Source organism: Bolinopsis microptera, chromosome 4, assembly GCF_026151205.1.
Source record: "Bolinopsis microptera isolate Bmic1 chromosome 4, MBARI_Bmic_1.0, whole genome shotgun sequence".
Lineage (NCBI taxonomy): Eukaryota > Metazoa > Ctenophora > Tentaculata > Lobata > Bolinopsidae > Bolinopsis > Bolinopsis microptera.
Genome location: NC_087075.1, coordinates 3,862,147 through 3,877,074, shown reverse-complemented (window position 1 = coordinate 3,877,074; position 14,928 = coordinate 3,862,147). Strand labels below are relative to the sequence as shown.

The 14,928-nt window shown below is 36.5% G+C and overlaps 2 protein-coding genes across 2 annotated transcripts in view; both read right to left on the bottom strand.

Annotated features, from left to right (window-relative positions):
• Positions 1 to 14,928, bottom strand: part of LOC134814429 (uncharacterized) — a 112,845-nt gene that overhangs the window by 92,037 nt on the left and 5,880 nt on the right. The window lies entirely within an intron of this gene.
• Positions 1,823 to 8,464, bottom strand: LOC134814368 (cdc42 homolog). The gene is made up of 6 exons (XM_063822467.1): positions 8,410 to 8,464; positions 7,940 to 8,001; positions 4,160 to 4,342; positions 3,843 to 3,956; positions 2,229 to 2,316; positions 1,823 to 1,908 (listed from the first exon to the last, which is right to left on the bottom strand). The coding sequence occupies exons 1-6, from the start codon at positions 8,462 to 8,464 to the stop codon at positions 1,823 to 1,825; spliced, it is 588 nt and encodes a 195-aa protein (XP_063678537.1).

Here is a 14,928-nt window from a genome sequence, read left to right as displayed (position 1 = left end):
ATTAAGAACCGTAATTTACAGATACGATGAAGTTATTACACTGATAAAGTGACAACAACACCTATAATATTTTAGTTAGCTTATGTGTCACAACGTGTATCCAGTTGAGGAACAACATATCTCGCACTTGATATTAAACACACGGGATTTAATGTTCTTTGTTTTATCACGTTTTTATATCCTAATAATTATCTGTCACGAATAAGGTACATATTAATGTTATAATCTAAAGTAACTGTATTTGTGATTACACTAATCTGCACTGTAGACATTGTACTACATAGTATTGGTACAATATCTAGTGGAATGTTGACAGTTTATTGTATATTGTATAGTGCAAGCCAATTGCTTCACAGATTCCAATCATATTTAATCAAACTTTTTGTTTATAATCAGTGTTTTAGATCTTATTCCACAAGCTCTGGTGGTAAACTGACCACTTTTAGGTAATCACGTGACATAATTTCGTAATGAACGTTTCGACATTAAAATATTCGACAGATCTCGCGAATCAACACACTCAGATGTATCTACAATATCTACTACATATCTATCAGTACATTCCGGTTAATCCATTCCACGAATATCTTGAACATTCCGGATATCAGAGATACTAATTTTACATGTTTGGTAATTATCAGTATGCAACTAATTTTAGGATTGTAATTCAGCAATTTCTCTGAAGAATCCCTACCAATAAAATACTTAGTAACATGAGCGTACACGCACTCAGCTGTGGAAACAATAATAATAAGTAGCTAACCCTTTAAATAGGGGGATCATGAGTATTTTAAAATACTCATGATCCCCCTCCCCATAAATAATAGTCCCTCATAGTTCAGGTAAAACTTTAGTATGTGGGGTGTCACCTGGTCCCATCAAGGTTTACTCAATAAGCTGTGTCGCACACTTCATAATACCGCACAAAGAGATTTCTTGCTTATGACAGCTATCACAGGGAGGAGCAGCTGTTTTCTGGCACGTGACAGAGCTTCTGCGATCTGATTGGTCGGTGGTTGCCAGGGTTTTGGTTAACCTCTGTCACGTGTCAAAACAAGCCACAGCAGCCTACTGACCCTACGATTACCATCAAATATTAACCCTATATAAATACACCTTGGTAGTTTTACTTACAGTAGTATCTCACATAGTATGTAGTTTAAGTTAAAGTAATATCTCACATGTATTGTGTAGTACGCAGCATTTAGCTTCACAATACTAATATACGTGTTTTACATGTACAGGCAAATCAAGACACTGAAAAAATGTGGACCTCTCAATCGAGCAAGACAGCGGGGTAAGAACATACAGTTGTTGCCATGGTAACACACATATTGCCTAGAGACAATGAGATTCCTGGCATTCCTAAGTTCAGCATTAGCTGCCCCAGTAAGGGTACAACTATGTTACTTCCCCGTGAGCTTAAAGAGCAGATAAAACACACAGAGATCTGGTAGCTATTACACACAGAGTTGGGTGCTGGATATGGCAACTACCATCTCACTTCAAGGGGTTATTTGCTGTTGTTAAACGCAGTACTACATTTTTTATTAAATCGGTCTGATGAATGTTCAGCCGTACTACTAGGGCTGGGCTAACTTTAAATCACTCGATTTGAAAACTTTAGAAGTAGAAGGCCCCCCAGTGGTTGCCACATGCCACTTGCCAGTAATGGTATTTGCCAGTGTATTAGTTGGACCAGTAACGGTAGTTGCCAGTAATTTCAATTGCCAGTAATGGTAGTTGCCAGTCCCCAGTGCCTAGCTTTCTAGCAGTGCTAACAGACCTAGTAAATGCTCTACAGGATGAGAGTATGGGTACTCTATAGGAGGGTGCAAGCTGTCTTCTTTGCTGGTTTAGGAGGCTCTAGTGCCGCTAGGATAGACTCATCGAATACGTTCTTTAGTCCTTTAAACGGGAGTGATTTTTAATTCTTCACAAAGTTGCTTTTTAAATTCAAAATGAGTTTCTCTAGTCAATCTGGTATCAGTCGCTGAGAAATTAATTGGAGCTACTTTCAAGCCTTGCTGGTTCCACGAATGGTACTGTTGAGAAAAACAATATTTTGGAGAAAGAATTGCCATTTCCAGCCACCTTTCATACGACAAACCTATCGTAAAAGCTTACTACAGGAAGAGAAAGCTTTTAAAAGCTTGTAAATAAAAGCAATATCCAGTTTTGACTGGCAGTAAAACACAGTAAAACACAGCTTCACAACACTTGCTTACCTCGCTGAGTGAGAGCCGAGCATTCCACGTACTTCACTGCTTTGAGCTCCTTTGCTAGCTTCTCTCCTTGCTCGATCGTTATAGCTTTCTGTGCAATTAGCTCATGAGTTAATTATTTGATTATTTAATTAGTCTTATTGTGTAATAAGAATACTAAAAGCACTGAAAAATAACTATTGCTAAGCTCCTGCTATACATTAATCTAACCTGTCTGTTACGAGCTAGCTTCTCAATAGAGGAGCACTGAAAAATAACTATTGCTAAGCTCCTGCTATACATTGAATCTAACCTGTCTGTTACGAGCTACTGCTATACATTAATCTAACCTGTCTGTTACGAGCTACTGCTATACATTAATCTAACCTGTCTGTTACGAGCTACTGCTATACATTAATCTAACCTGTCTGTTACGAGCTAGCTTCTCAATAACTATTGCTAAGCTCCTGCTATACATTAATCTAACCTGTCTGTTACGAGCTAGCTTCTCAATAACTATTGCTAAGCTCCTGCTATACATTAATCTAACCTGTCTGTTACGAGCTACTGCTATACATTAATCTAACCTGTCTGTTACGAGCTAGCTTCTCAATAGAGGAGCACTGAAAAATAACTATTGCTAACTGCTAAGCTCCTGCTATACATTAATCTAACCTGTCTGTTACGAGCTAGCTTCTCAATAACTATTGCTAAGCTCCTGATATACATTAATCTAACCTGTCTGTTACGAGCTAGCTTCTCAATAACTATTGCTAAGCTCCTGCTATACATTAATCTAACCTGTCTGTTACGAGCTAGCTTCTCAATAACTATTGCTAAGCTCCTGCTATACATTAATCTAACCTGTCTGTTACGAGCTAGCTTCTCAATAACTATTGCTAAGCTCCTGCTATACATTAATCTAACCTGTCTGTTACGAGCTAGCTTCTCAATAACTATTGCTAAGCTCCTGATATACATTAATCTAACCTGTCTGTTACGAGCTAGCTTCTCAATAACTATTGCTAAGCTCCTGATATACATTAATCTAACCTGTCTGTTACGAGCTAGCTTCTCAATAACTATTGCTAAGCTCCTGCTATACATTAATCTAACCTGTCTGTTACGAGCTAGCTTCTCAATAACTATTGCTAAGCTCCTGATATACATTAATCTAACCTGTCTGTTACGAGCTAGCTTCTCAATAACTATTGCTAAGCTCCTGATATACATTAATCTAACCTGTCTGTTACGAGCTAGCTTCTCAATAGAGGAGCACTGAAAAATAACTATTGCTAAGCTCCTGCTATACATTAATCTAACCTGTCTGTTACGAGCTAGCTTCTCAATAACTATTGCTAAGCTCCTGCTATACATTAATCTAACCTGTCTGTTACGAGCTAGCTTCTCAATAACTATTGCTAAGCTCCTGCTATACATTAATCTAACCTGTCTGTTACGAGCTAGCTTCTCAATAACTATTGCTAAGCTCCTGCTATACATTAATCTAACCTGTCTGTTACGAGCTAGCTTCTCAATAACTATTGCTAAGCTCCTGCTATACATTAATCTAACCTGTCTGTTACGAGCTAGCTTCTCAATAACTATTGCTAAGCTCCTGCTATACATTAATCTAACCTGTCTGTTACGAGCTAGCTTCTCAATAGAGGAGGGGTCATCACGCAAATCTATCTGGGTTCCTACCAAAAGGAAGGGAGTCTTTGGACAATGGTGGTTTATCTCTGGCACCCACTGTAGGGTTATGAGGGGTGTGAGGTGAAAGTAATTACTTTATCTGCCCTTTAATTGCTGTAATTTATTTGTACACCCTAGACTAATCACTCATCAGCTGATCATGAACACTGTTCAGGAATGTCAAGAGTTCAGTGTTCAGAGAAGTTTCGATCCCTAATGAAGGTTTAAAGCAGAAATAGATTATATCAGTTCACACAAACCTTTTCTCGTATATTCTCGAATGAAGCAGGATTCACAACACTAAAACAGACAAGGAAGACGTCGGTTTGGGGGTAGGAGAGTGGTCGGAGCCTATCGTAATCCTCCTGACCAGCGGTATCAAAGAGTCCTAGGGTGTAGGGCTCACCTCCTATCATCACAGTGACTGCGTAGTTATCAAATACCTACAGAGAGGAGGTTAAAACTAAACACAATCTACTTTGGCCTAATGTACAATTGAATCCTTCGGCTTCCTGTAATTGGCTGGTTACACTCGTCTAACAAGGTGGCTGTTGGAATGTCCGAAGTATTAGATTAGATTTATGTCATGATATGATAAGAAAAATAATCATATGGTTGGCGGTTGGCGATGGAATTTTAGTTAAAAATATAAAGGCTCCAATTAGGCTATCCATTATCGGTATGAAATCTTTTATCTAGATAAACAGATAAATATTTAGGTTTTATCTAGATAAAACCGATAAAACCGATAATTTTTCTGCTGAAGGCCAAAGCCAAAATGTTTTCCGAATTTCGCAAAGACTAATTGTCGACTTTTATTACTGTTTACCAGTAATCTTGCTAAAGTACCACTTCCTTTCTTTTGAAAATATTAGAGCATCAGTTTTCTTCTCCGGGGAGCAGAAGTGTACCAGTTTTTTTCAAAACAGTAGACCAACGGTTTTCTTCTCCTAAGAACAGTAGTGTACCAGTTCTCTTCAAAACAGTAGACCAACGGTTTCCTTCTCCTGAGAACAGTAACACACAAGTTCTTTTCAAAACAGTAGACCCCACCGGTTTTCTTTTCCTGAGAACAGTAACGCACTAGTTCTCTTCAAAACAGTAGACCAACGGTTTCCTTTTCCTGAGAACAGTAACGCACTAGTTCTCTTCAAAACAGTAGACCCCACCGGTTTTCTTTTCCTGAGAACAGTAACGCACTAGTTCTCTTCAAAACAGTAGACCACCGGTTTTCTTCTCCTGAGAACAATAACGCACCAGTTCTCTTCAAAACAGTAAACCACTGGTTTCCTTCTCCTGAGAACAGTAGTGCACCAAATACCAATTCTCCTCGAAACAGTCAAGCATTTAAAGTGATTCAGTGAACCGTTTTCTTATCCTGTTGATAACTTGGAGCAACAGATTCCTTCTCCTGAAGACAATGTTTCACGCCCAGAACACTTACAGAATTCAATTGAGTGCCCTGCCGGTAATTTTGACTCTTGTTAACAGTAACATGCTCGTTCCCGTTTCCAGAATAATTATAAGGTAAAACGCCAATACCCTCAAGAGAACAATGTCAATAACCTTCTCTGGATTTCAACAGTTCATACAGTTCTACAGTTCCATAGGTATACAAATGTAAATAAACCTCACATCTAAGTAAACCACCTCTTATATCATACTAGAAAACGTTTGGGACTGTTTCTTGGATTACTTGGAAAGGCAAAAACACTAATATTTCTTTACAATTTTACGGTATTGTGGCAGTATTTTCGGTAATATCTAGTAAATTTTTATACCGATAAAAATATGTTTTATCTAGATAAACAGATAACTTTTTTAAACGAATTATCGGAGATAATTATCGGTTACGATTATCGGAGTGGATAGCCTAGCTCCAATACATACTGTGGTCAATAAGAAGAATGTAACAGGTTAAATAGCACTAATGAATAGTTAATAATAATGAAAATAGTAATTACTAAGTATGATTTATCATTGTCACTTATAGACATTAATTATTGCTAATAATTATACTCACAGTTGGGACATATTCGCTGGGGAATTTGTTAGTGGTGTAGGAAATCAGGAGACAGGTTTTACCGACAGCACCATCACCCACTACTACACACTTGATTGTCTGCATCCTACTAATATTTAGCTGTTAACATAAAATTGAAATAAGGTATGTGAATAATCTGAGAAAAATTGGGAAAAGTACTACAGGGAAAGTTAAATGCAATCAATCAGGTGACAGACAATATTAAGTGAATGCAATTTGAATAAGTATGCTGATCACAAGTTCAAGTCCTTCAATCCATCAAGTGCCACATCAGGAATCAAGATATCCAAAGAAGGAAATTATAATTTTAGTATAGTAGTAGGCATAGCTGAATTCAGGGAAAGTGTTTTCAGCAAAAAGATTCGTTGATCTGTAGATCAACTCTGTCAAAAGAAACAGATGGACATCAACCTGCGTGTTGTTAAAGTAGAGTAAGGTAAATTTTATGACATCACATTATCACACATGTCTAAAATATCATCGTGCTGTGTGAAAAAAATATATAATAAATATTTCCCCACCAACAACAGTAGCGTAACGTTGCCTGTTGGCGCCCCCCTGCCGAAAAGGCGCCCCCCTGTTGGCGCCCCCTCCCCTTTTGGTGCCCCTCCCTAAAATTGAACAAATTAGGTGATTTTAGAGGATACGCCGGTAAAAATCTCTAAAAAAGTGTGTATCTAGAGCAAAACGCGCAGTTTTGCTAGTACTTTAGTTAAGTTTTCGAAATTGTCCCACATTCAAACGACGATTTGGCGCCCCCCTAAGATGGCGCCCCCCTGCACAGCGGGGTCAGCAGGGCCCTTCGTTACGCCACTGACCAACAATAATTATTTATCAAATACAATATTTACAAAAAATTGATTAAAACATTACCCTATAAAACCTAATCAAACTTCCCAGTAGAATAAAGATTTATAAAACGCTTCTTTGCAACATAAGGATGAAACCAAAGATAATCGTTGAGTTTCTCTATATTACTGACATAACTTGTTCTCTCAATTCTTAATAAAACTTCATTAGAAACATTCCAAAAAAGCAATCATTTGTAAAACTTTCAGAAATCATATCTTTCTTAAATCCTTCTAATCTAATTTCAAAACCTAAAACTGTCACAGAGTTCTAGACATCTGTCTGAGGGAATTTGTTCCAATATGGAATAACTCGCTCCGCGAGAGATGACTTCTGGATATTCTTGATTTTATGGGGGGGGGGGGGGGGGGCAAGCCCCCTGGAAAATTTTGGAATTTTACCCTCCTATACGTATTTCAATATCTCTCAAAACAAGTCAGAAGAAGTTGGGTGGGTGCAAGTCCAAACTGAGTGGGTGCAACATCCTTTTGGGTGGGTGCGCACCCACCAGCACCTACACGGTGGAGCCATACCTGATTCAAACTGATAAAGCATTTTGTTCAATCTATGGAACTGATTGATTTTCTCATCGAAATTCACATATTTGCTGAAACAGATTGCTTAACTTCATGCACGATACAAAGAAAAGGAATGCCTATCATTCTAGGTTCATCCAGTTGGGAAAGGCACTTTCAATTTCACTAGTTTTAATACTTTCAACACTACTATATAACAAATAATTTGAGGACCCCTAGTGGGAATTAACACCTCAATCAAATGTAGCAACCATTACAGGTTGTATGTCGATGTTAATGGTTGTTGCATGATAGTTTATTTAAAGACATCCTAAAGACTATCATACATCGTTTTTAAGAGCTGTTAACTCCCATCTATCACCTATCACCCATCTATCACCTAAAGAATATCAGACACCACTCATTCCCATCTTCTGAATTGCTGAAAGGTACTGTAATCAACAACTAAATAACATTATTGTGTTTATTTGAACTATGTCCGGTATCCCAATCAGAAATTACAGCCTTCGTGACAGACCTAACAGTGCAAAAGCAAAATGTTCTACCTGTGTATCACTAAGTCTTGAAAACGACAATTTGAGGAGACAAATTGCTCGTCTAACCAAACTTACCCAAGGCTCAGGCCATGACAAAATTGCGGTTCCATTCTCTTGCGGGGACAATGTTCTTATCTCTGAACATGAATCAGAAACTCAAAACTGTGAAGTTAGCAGTGTGACTGAACTTAATAGCAACCCATCTCTTGTGAATTCTTCTGATGTTAACAAACAATCTTCAACCAGTGTTAACGTTGTGGGTAAGTCCATCAATCCATATCATGATTTGAGTCGAGGTGTATTCAGGTTTGTTGATACTCTCAAGTTGGATATGGAAACACAATACACACAAACGTTTAACAATAGGGCTGTAGCATACTATGGGGATTTCCCATATGCCTACAATGGAGGCTTCCATAACACAAGGCCGTTAAATGACAATCCCTTATTAAAGTCTATTTTAGAACGTTTACGCTCACAGTTTTCAAGTCTGAATTTTAACAGCGCCATGATCACTAAGTATGAAAATGGCAAGCAAGGAATACCATTCCATTCAGATGATGAGAGGTCCATATCACCAGGCTCCATGATTTCCACCATATCGTTAGGAGCAACAAGAGTCCTCAGTTTTAGGTCTAAAAGCAAAGTCCACGTTGCCAATCTTACTCTCTCCCATGGCGACATAATGATTATGACCAGAAAATCTCAGGACAGCTTTGAACACAGCCTTATTCAGGACCATACAGATGACATGAGAATTAGCATTACTCTGCGCCAGATTGATGGCAGTGCAACCTTGTCTGCTCCACCCGATACCTCAAGTAAGCCTTTCGTTACTGTAAGAGAAACTGAACCCTCAATCAAAGGGAAATCATCACCCAACAAAATCACTCATAAGAGCACCGTACCCCCTGATTCAGTCAAAAGCAAATCCCTTGCTGTGTATGTTAGCTCAAGCATGTTCTCCAAGTTAGATGCTACAAAACTATCCTCTGCTCATCAAGAAGCACATGTATTTCACTATCCTGGTGGCATTGCAAACAGTATCAATGAACGCTTCCACTCAGATGAAAGAAAGAGGTCAATTGATGCATATAATGTGAAGACCATCGTACTCATGTGTGGAACTAATGATGTGGACTTAATCCTAGAGAGTCCTCGACACATGAGGAATAGATTATTGTCACCCGATGAGTTCACAGGAAAAGCAAAGGCCCTTGATAACACCAATCGCTCTATTGATAATCTGATCCAGTCACTTCACTCGTGGGCTCCAGCTGCAAAAATTAAGATCATAAACATTTTACCAAGAGAAAGTTTTGCTAGAAATAAAGTGATAAATGACATCAATATCTTTTTATCTAAGATTCCTTCCAAATACTCGTTTGTTAGCTTTATACCCACAGAGATGAATCGATTTTTGTTTAGTGATAGATCTGGATTTAGGAAATCATCTTGTTTTAGTAGATTTGGGGAAGACAATGTGCATCTAAACAGCGATGGTATCTTTAAACTAGCAAAGCACATCAAGTACCATGCTCACCATTGAAATCGACATGACATTTCCACCTGAATATTTATTTTGATTTCAAGTTTAAAACTTTTCTATTGAAAATATTTACAGGCGGATAATTTTCACCTGATTTTAGTTTAATCAGAAACAACGACTAACACGTTTTGTGAAATGACAAATATTCACAACTCAGCTGACAAATTTCATAACCTTTGCATTGGTCACTGTAACATTCAAGGTGGTCTCCTAAATTTAGCTAAAAGTAATGAACTTACTCAACTCATTCGAGATCATAAGCTAGACATACTTTCCCTAAATGAGATGAATCTTAATGATACTATTGACACAGACACCATAAATATTCCTTCCTCCTTCAACATTATGCGATGCGACAGGCCAAACAGTTCTAGGGGTGGTTGTGGCTTAATGATAAACAAAAAACTAGCTTACACAGAATTAGTTATGGATAGTAAGCTTAATAACATTGAAGCATTATGGGTGAAGCTTAAGAATAGCACTTAGATCAATGTTTGCTGCTTCTATCGCTCTGGAAATTATTGCAGTGTTGATAACTTTATTGAGTACATTCATTTTTGCATGAAAAAATTGAACGGGAAAAAGGTTATCTGGATTGGGGATATAAACATTGACCAGAATAATATCTCATCCACCCAGTACAAAAAATTAGATATGACCTTGAGATGTTACAATCTAGTTCAAACCATTCAAGGGATAACTAGAGTTGCTAAACGTGGAGACAATTTTACCCAGACTACTATTGATGTAATATTCACTAACTGTTATGCAGATTTTGTTCAATCTTCTGTTCTTGATGAACGTATTGGGGATCATCAAGCTATTATGTGTGAGATAGATTGTAAAGTACCTATAGCTCCTAAATTTGAAAAGGTTGAAATTAGAAATCATTGTAAACGTAATGTTAAACAATTCTTAGACTATCTAGATACCTGTTCTGATTACAGTCCACTATTGGAAAGTACAGATGTTGAAGCTATCACTGCTGGCCTTTGTCATCATATTGAACAGGCATATGCAACCTTCTTCCCTTGCAAGACCATAGAAAGGCATGAAAAGTTCATACATAAACCTTCTACTGAACTTTTAAATGCCATTAATCATACACATTTTCTTCTAAAAAAATTCCGTAAAAAGAAGGATAAGAGAGACAATGGAAATTGCAATAAATGTGGTATATGTAGCAAATGTATAAAGTGTAATGAGGCCTGGGATTGCTACAAGATTCAGAGAAATATTAGAAATAAATTAGCTAAAACCTGCAAAAAGGCTAATGTGATCGATGATCTACAAGTTAAAAGTGCCAAGAATGATCTTAAAGGGGTATGGAAAACTATCAAACTGGCATCAAATATGACCCCTGGTACAACTAATTGTCAAACTATCAATGAGAATGATCCTGAGCTATTTAACTTTCATTTTGCAAATGTTGGATCAAGATTACAAAATCAGGCCCCCAATATTGAAAGAGTTAGTTTTACTGATTTTTTACCTCCTAGAACTTCTAACATCTCATTTGATAGATTCCAAGAAATAAATGAAACTGATATCCTAATGTATGTCGAAACGCTCAAGAATGACAAGGCTTCATATGACGATGTGCCTCTATTTTTACTTAAGCAAGCTGTACCACACATAGTTGAGCCACTGACCCATATTGTCAATTTGAGCCTTAATACAGGTGTTGTACCAACCCTTTGTAAAAAAGCTAGAGTAACTCCCATCCATAAGGCAGGAATGAAAGATGATCCTAATAATTACAGGCCAATATCCATCCTTCCACTTGTAGGAAAACTTATAGAATACTTTGTCGGCAAGCAACTCACTGATTACATGGAAGAGAACAAACTTTTCATCCGGCATCAATATGGCTTTCGGAAAAATCACTCCACAACTTATTTGATGTACGATCTGATGGACGAAATATATATGAGTAAATCTAAGTCTTATAAACCAGGAATCATCTTTCTTGATCTTAAGAAGGCCTTTGACACAGTGAATCATGAAATATTGCTTCAAAAATTGGCATATTATGGAATTGGTGGCATTGCTTTAACCTGGTTTAAGAACTTCTTATCTTGTAGATATCAATGCACTAGGATCAATGGCAAACTAAGTTCATTTTTAGAAGTTCTGAGTGGTGTACCACAAGGAAGCATCATTGGGCCTATATTATTTAGTATCTTCATAAATGACATCATTTATGCCTGTAACCTATCTAAGCCCTTTCTATTTGCAGATGATGGTGCACTATTCTTTGATCAAACCTGCAGAAGCACATTTATAAACATGAAAATAGAACTTATGACAATATTTAAATGGCTCAGTGTAAATAAATTATCACTCAATGAAAAGAAGACTGAATTCCTATTGTTTGATTCTGTTGATCAACATGATGAATTAACCATTGAATGTAATGAGGTAACTTTCACAATCAAGGAGTGCAAAGAGACAAAATATCTTGGCCTCATTCTAGATAGTAAATTAAACTTCAAAAGCCATGTAGATTATATTATTAAGAAGGTCATGAAGAGAATTGGTGCCATGTATAGAAGTAAAGCACTGCTACCCATTAAATATAGGAAAATGTTTGCCAATGCACTCATGTTGCCACAATTCGATTATTTAGACACGATCTATTGTAGAGCTGGCAAGACAAAACTTGCTGAACTTGACACTCTGTACAAAAAGGTAGCCAAAATAGCTCTCAACGTTCCACAAACAGAGAGCAGCCTTAATGTTTATAGAGACATGAAATGGTTACCACTCCATCTTAGACGACAACTCCATCTGTCAAATTATATGTTTAGAATCATCCATGACAATTGTCCTACAAACTTTATGAACAAATTTAGTTACATATCAGGAGGTAGTAGGAGCGGCGAAAGCTGCAACCTATATGTTAATAGATCAACATCACATAAAAACTTTCAATACTTGGGGGCAAAATGTTGGAATAATGTTCCAACAGATCTACGAAATCTGCCCGATGTTAAAAGCTTTAGTGATTCGTATAAGAAACAGCTACTCTCATCTATAACAACAGACCCTAATTATACCATCGACAATTCATATGACAAATTCTACACTGCAATCATAGTCGACGATAACTAAGTATCTTCTAATTCTTTTAAATCTGAGGCATATATAATTGATGTATCGAAAGGATTTTCCCTTTTTTACCACCTTACCATTTTGATTGATTTTGCACATGACTGACATGTTTTAACTGGAGAAAGGGTTCGCACAGTGGTAGTTTTATAAACCACTTTTAATTTATTGACCTATTATACCTAGTGGTAGTTTTATAGACCACATTTAATTTATTTACTTATTATACTTAGTATTTATTTTTGGTGACTGTATCACCCAGTTTTAACATTTGATAATTGTACAGTTTATTGACGACACATTGACTGAATGTTATTTTATATTCTTATTTATATTCTAGATATTTTATTTATTTTTCAACAGACGACAACTTCCTGTTTTTTCTTCTATATTAGTTACTCATATCTCTTTTACAGACTTTTTTACAAGGACATTGACAGATGATACTCACATTAGGCATTCATTATTGCATCTAAATTATTTCACTTGCATTAGGTTTAGAAATTTATTCTCTGGTTAACAGATTTCAAATGTTTAATTAATTTGTAGTATGACAGTAAGGTATATAAGAAGTTATTTAATTTTGCTTGGGCTATTATATTGACTATTGAGGTTTAATGATGATATGGAATTTGAATTCTATATAAATTTACACTATGTGGTTGGGGCATTTTGCATAGTAAATATGGTTACTACTCCTATATATCATATTATTTGATTGGTATTCGATTTCTGATTATTTCTCTAGGAATATGATTATTATATCTCAATTTGGCTTTAGGTAGGGTGCCCCGCTAAAAGAACTGGATTCTTCCAGGAAGCATCCCGTGCACAGACCTTGGTCTACATATATATTAAATTATTAACCATTCATTCTGTATGTGCACGAAAATTTATTTCAATCAAAAACTAAGATCAAAATGTGTCCCTTGGGAAAATTATTATATCTGTTGGGGGGTACAGCAAAAACACCTACTATTAGATAATACACATAGCAGCTAAACAATGAAACAAGAAATTCAATGAAACAAGAAATTTAATTTTAGCACATTTTACAGAATAAAAAGATGTAAAACAATTCATAAAATATAATGCCCATTTGGTGTATGACTTTTATATATACTATATGAAACAGTTTCATATAGTTGAAGATAGTATAGTACTATGTTAACGGTACAATACACTGTACATGTGCACTATAGGGGTACCCCGGTAAAATTATTTATCATTTGGCCCCTCCCTATTTAACCCTCCATCACAGTTTTCCAACAATTCGAGTCCACCGACATGATACACAAATATTTATCACACGTCGTGTAACTTTGCATGGATCCAACGGATGGTAAATAAAAATCGGTAACGCTATTTCAATATTTATGTTATGGAGGTCAGGCAATGCTTGTATGTAATGATACATAAAACACGACAGTTAACAGTCTGTGTATTCAGTGATGCAGATTATTACCATCTATACTGTAATATAAATCAGATGTCACTTGAACAGATACATCAGTTTTTAGTTTTGAGTTTATAAGCAGCCTTTCCAACAGCCTAGCCTTGACAAGTTGTGTTTTATCCAACTAAATTCTTAGGCACCACGTAAGCACTTTACAAGTACTAATTAACCATGTGGTCAAGATAAATGACTAATGGTGATTGTATCGATTTTGTAATAAATGACAACCAATTATGATTGAAACTATGTTTTTTATTTTTTGCATTGGGTTAATATAATGTTGACGGATGTTACTCATCTAAATTTTTTCGAAGTAGCGCGCGCTGCTTTCTTCTCGAAATGGAAAGTACTTCAAAGTAGCGCGCGCCAGTCTAGTCTATTAACAATAGACAAATATAACATGCAATATAATGTTGCAGAATGTCTGTTAACGACGAAAAATTTGTAAAATATTCATTGAAAAAGTACAAATCAGTCATGCTGTACATTTTGTACTTAATTAAGTACAAAATGTGCAGGTCCTAAATAATGATAATTTAAATTGTAAATGTTAGTTTTAACATTAAATATGTTTGTATCACGTGGTGACCCCCACGGTCGCTTCACTATATAGCTTCTAGTCTTCGACGCTACAGGGGGAGCCGCGCACTTCGTGCGCGGCGGGTCATACAACGTATGACAAAAATATGTAACAGCCTTAAGGCTGTTACATATTTTTGTCATACGTTGTATGAACAGCCTTAAGGCTGTTACATATTTTTGTCATACGTTGTATGACCCGCCGCGCACGAAGTGCGCGGCTCCCCCTGTAGCGTCGAAGAAGCTATATAGTAGTATAGTGAAGCGACCGTTTTTACCTATTTTGTTTTTAACCTATTTTCTTTTTAACAGCCGTGCTGCGTGCATTCGGCCATTAAAATAGCATTAAGGTTTTCATTTTGATTACAA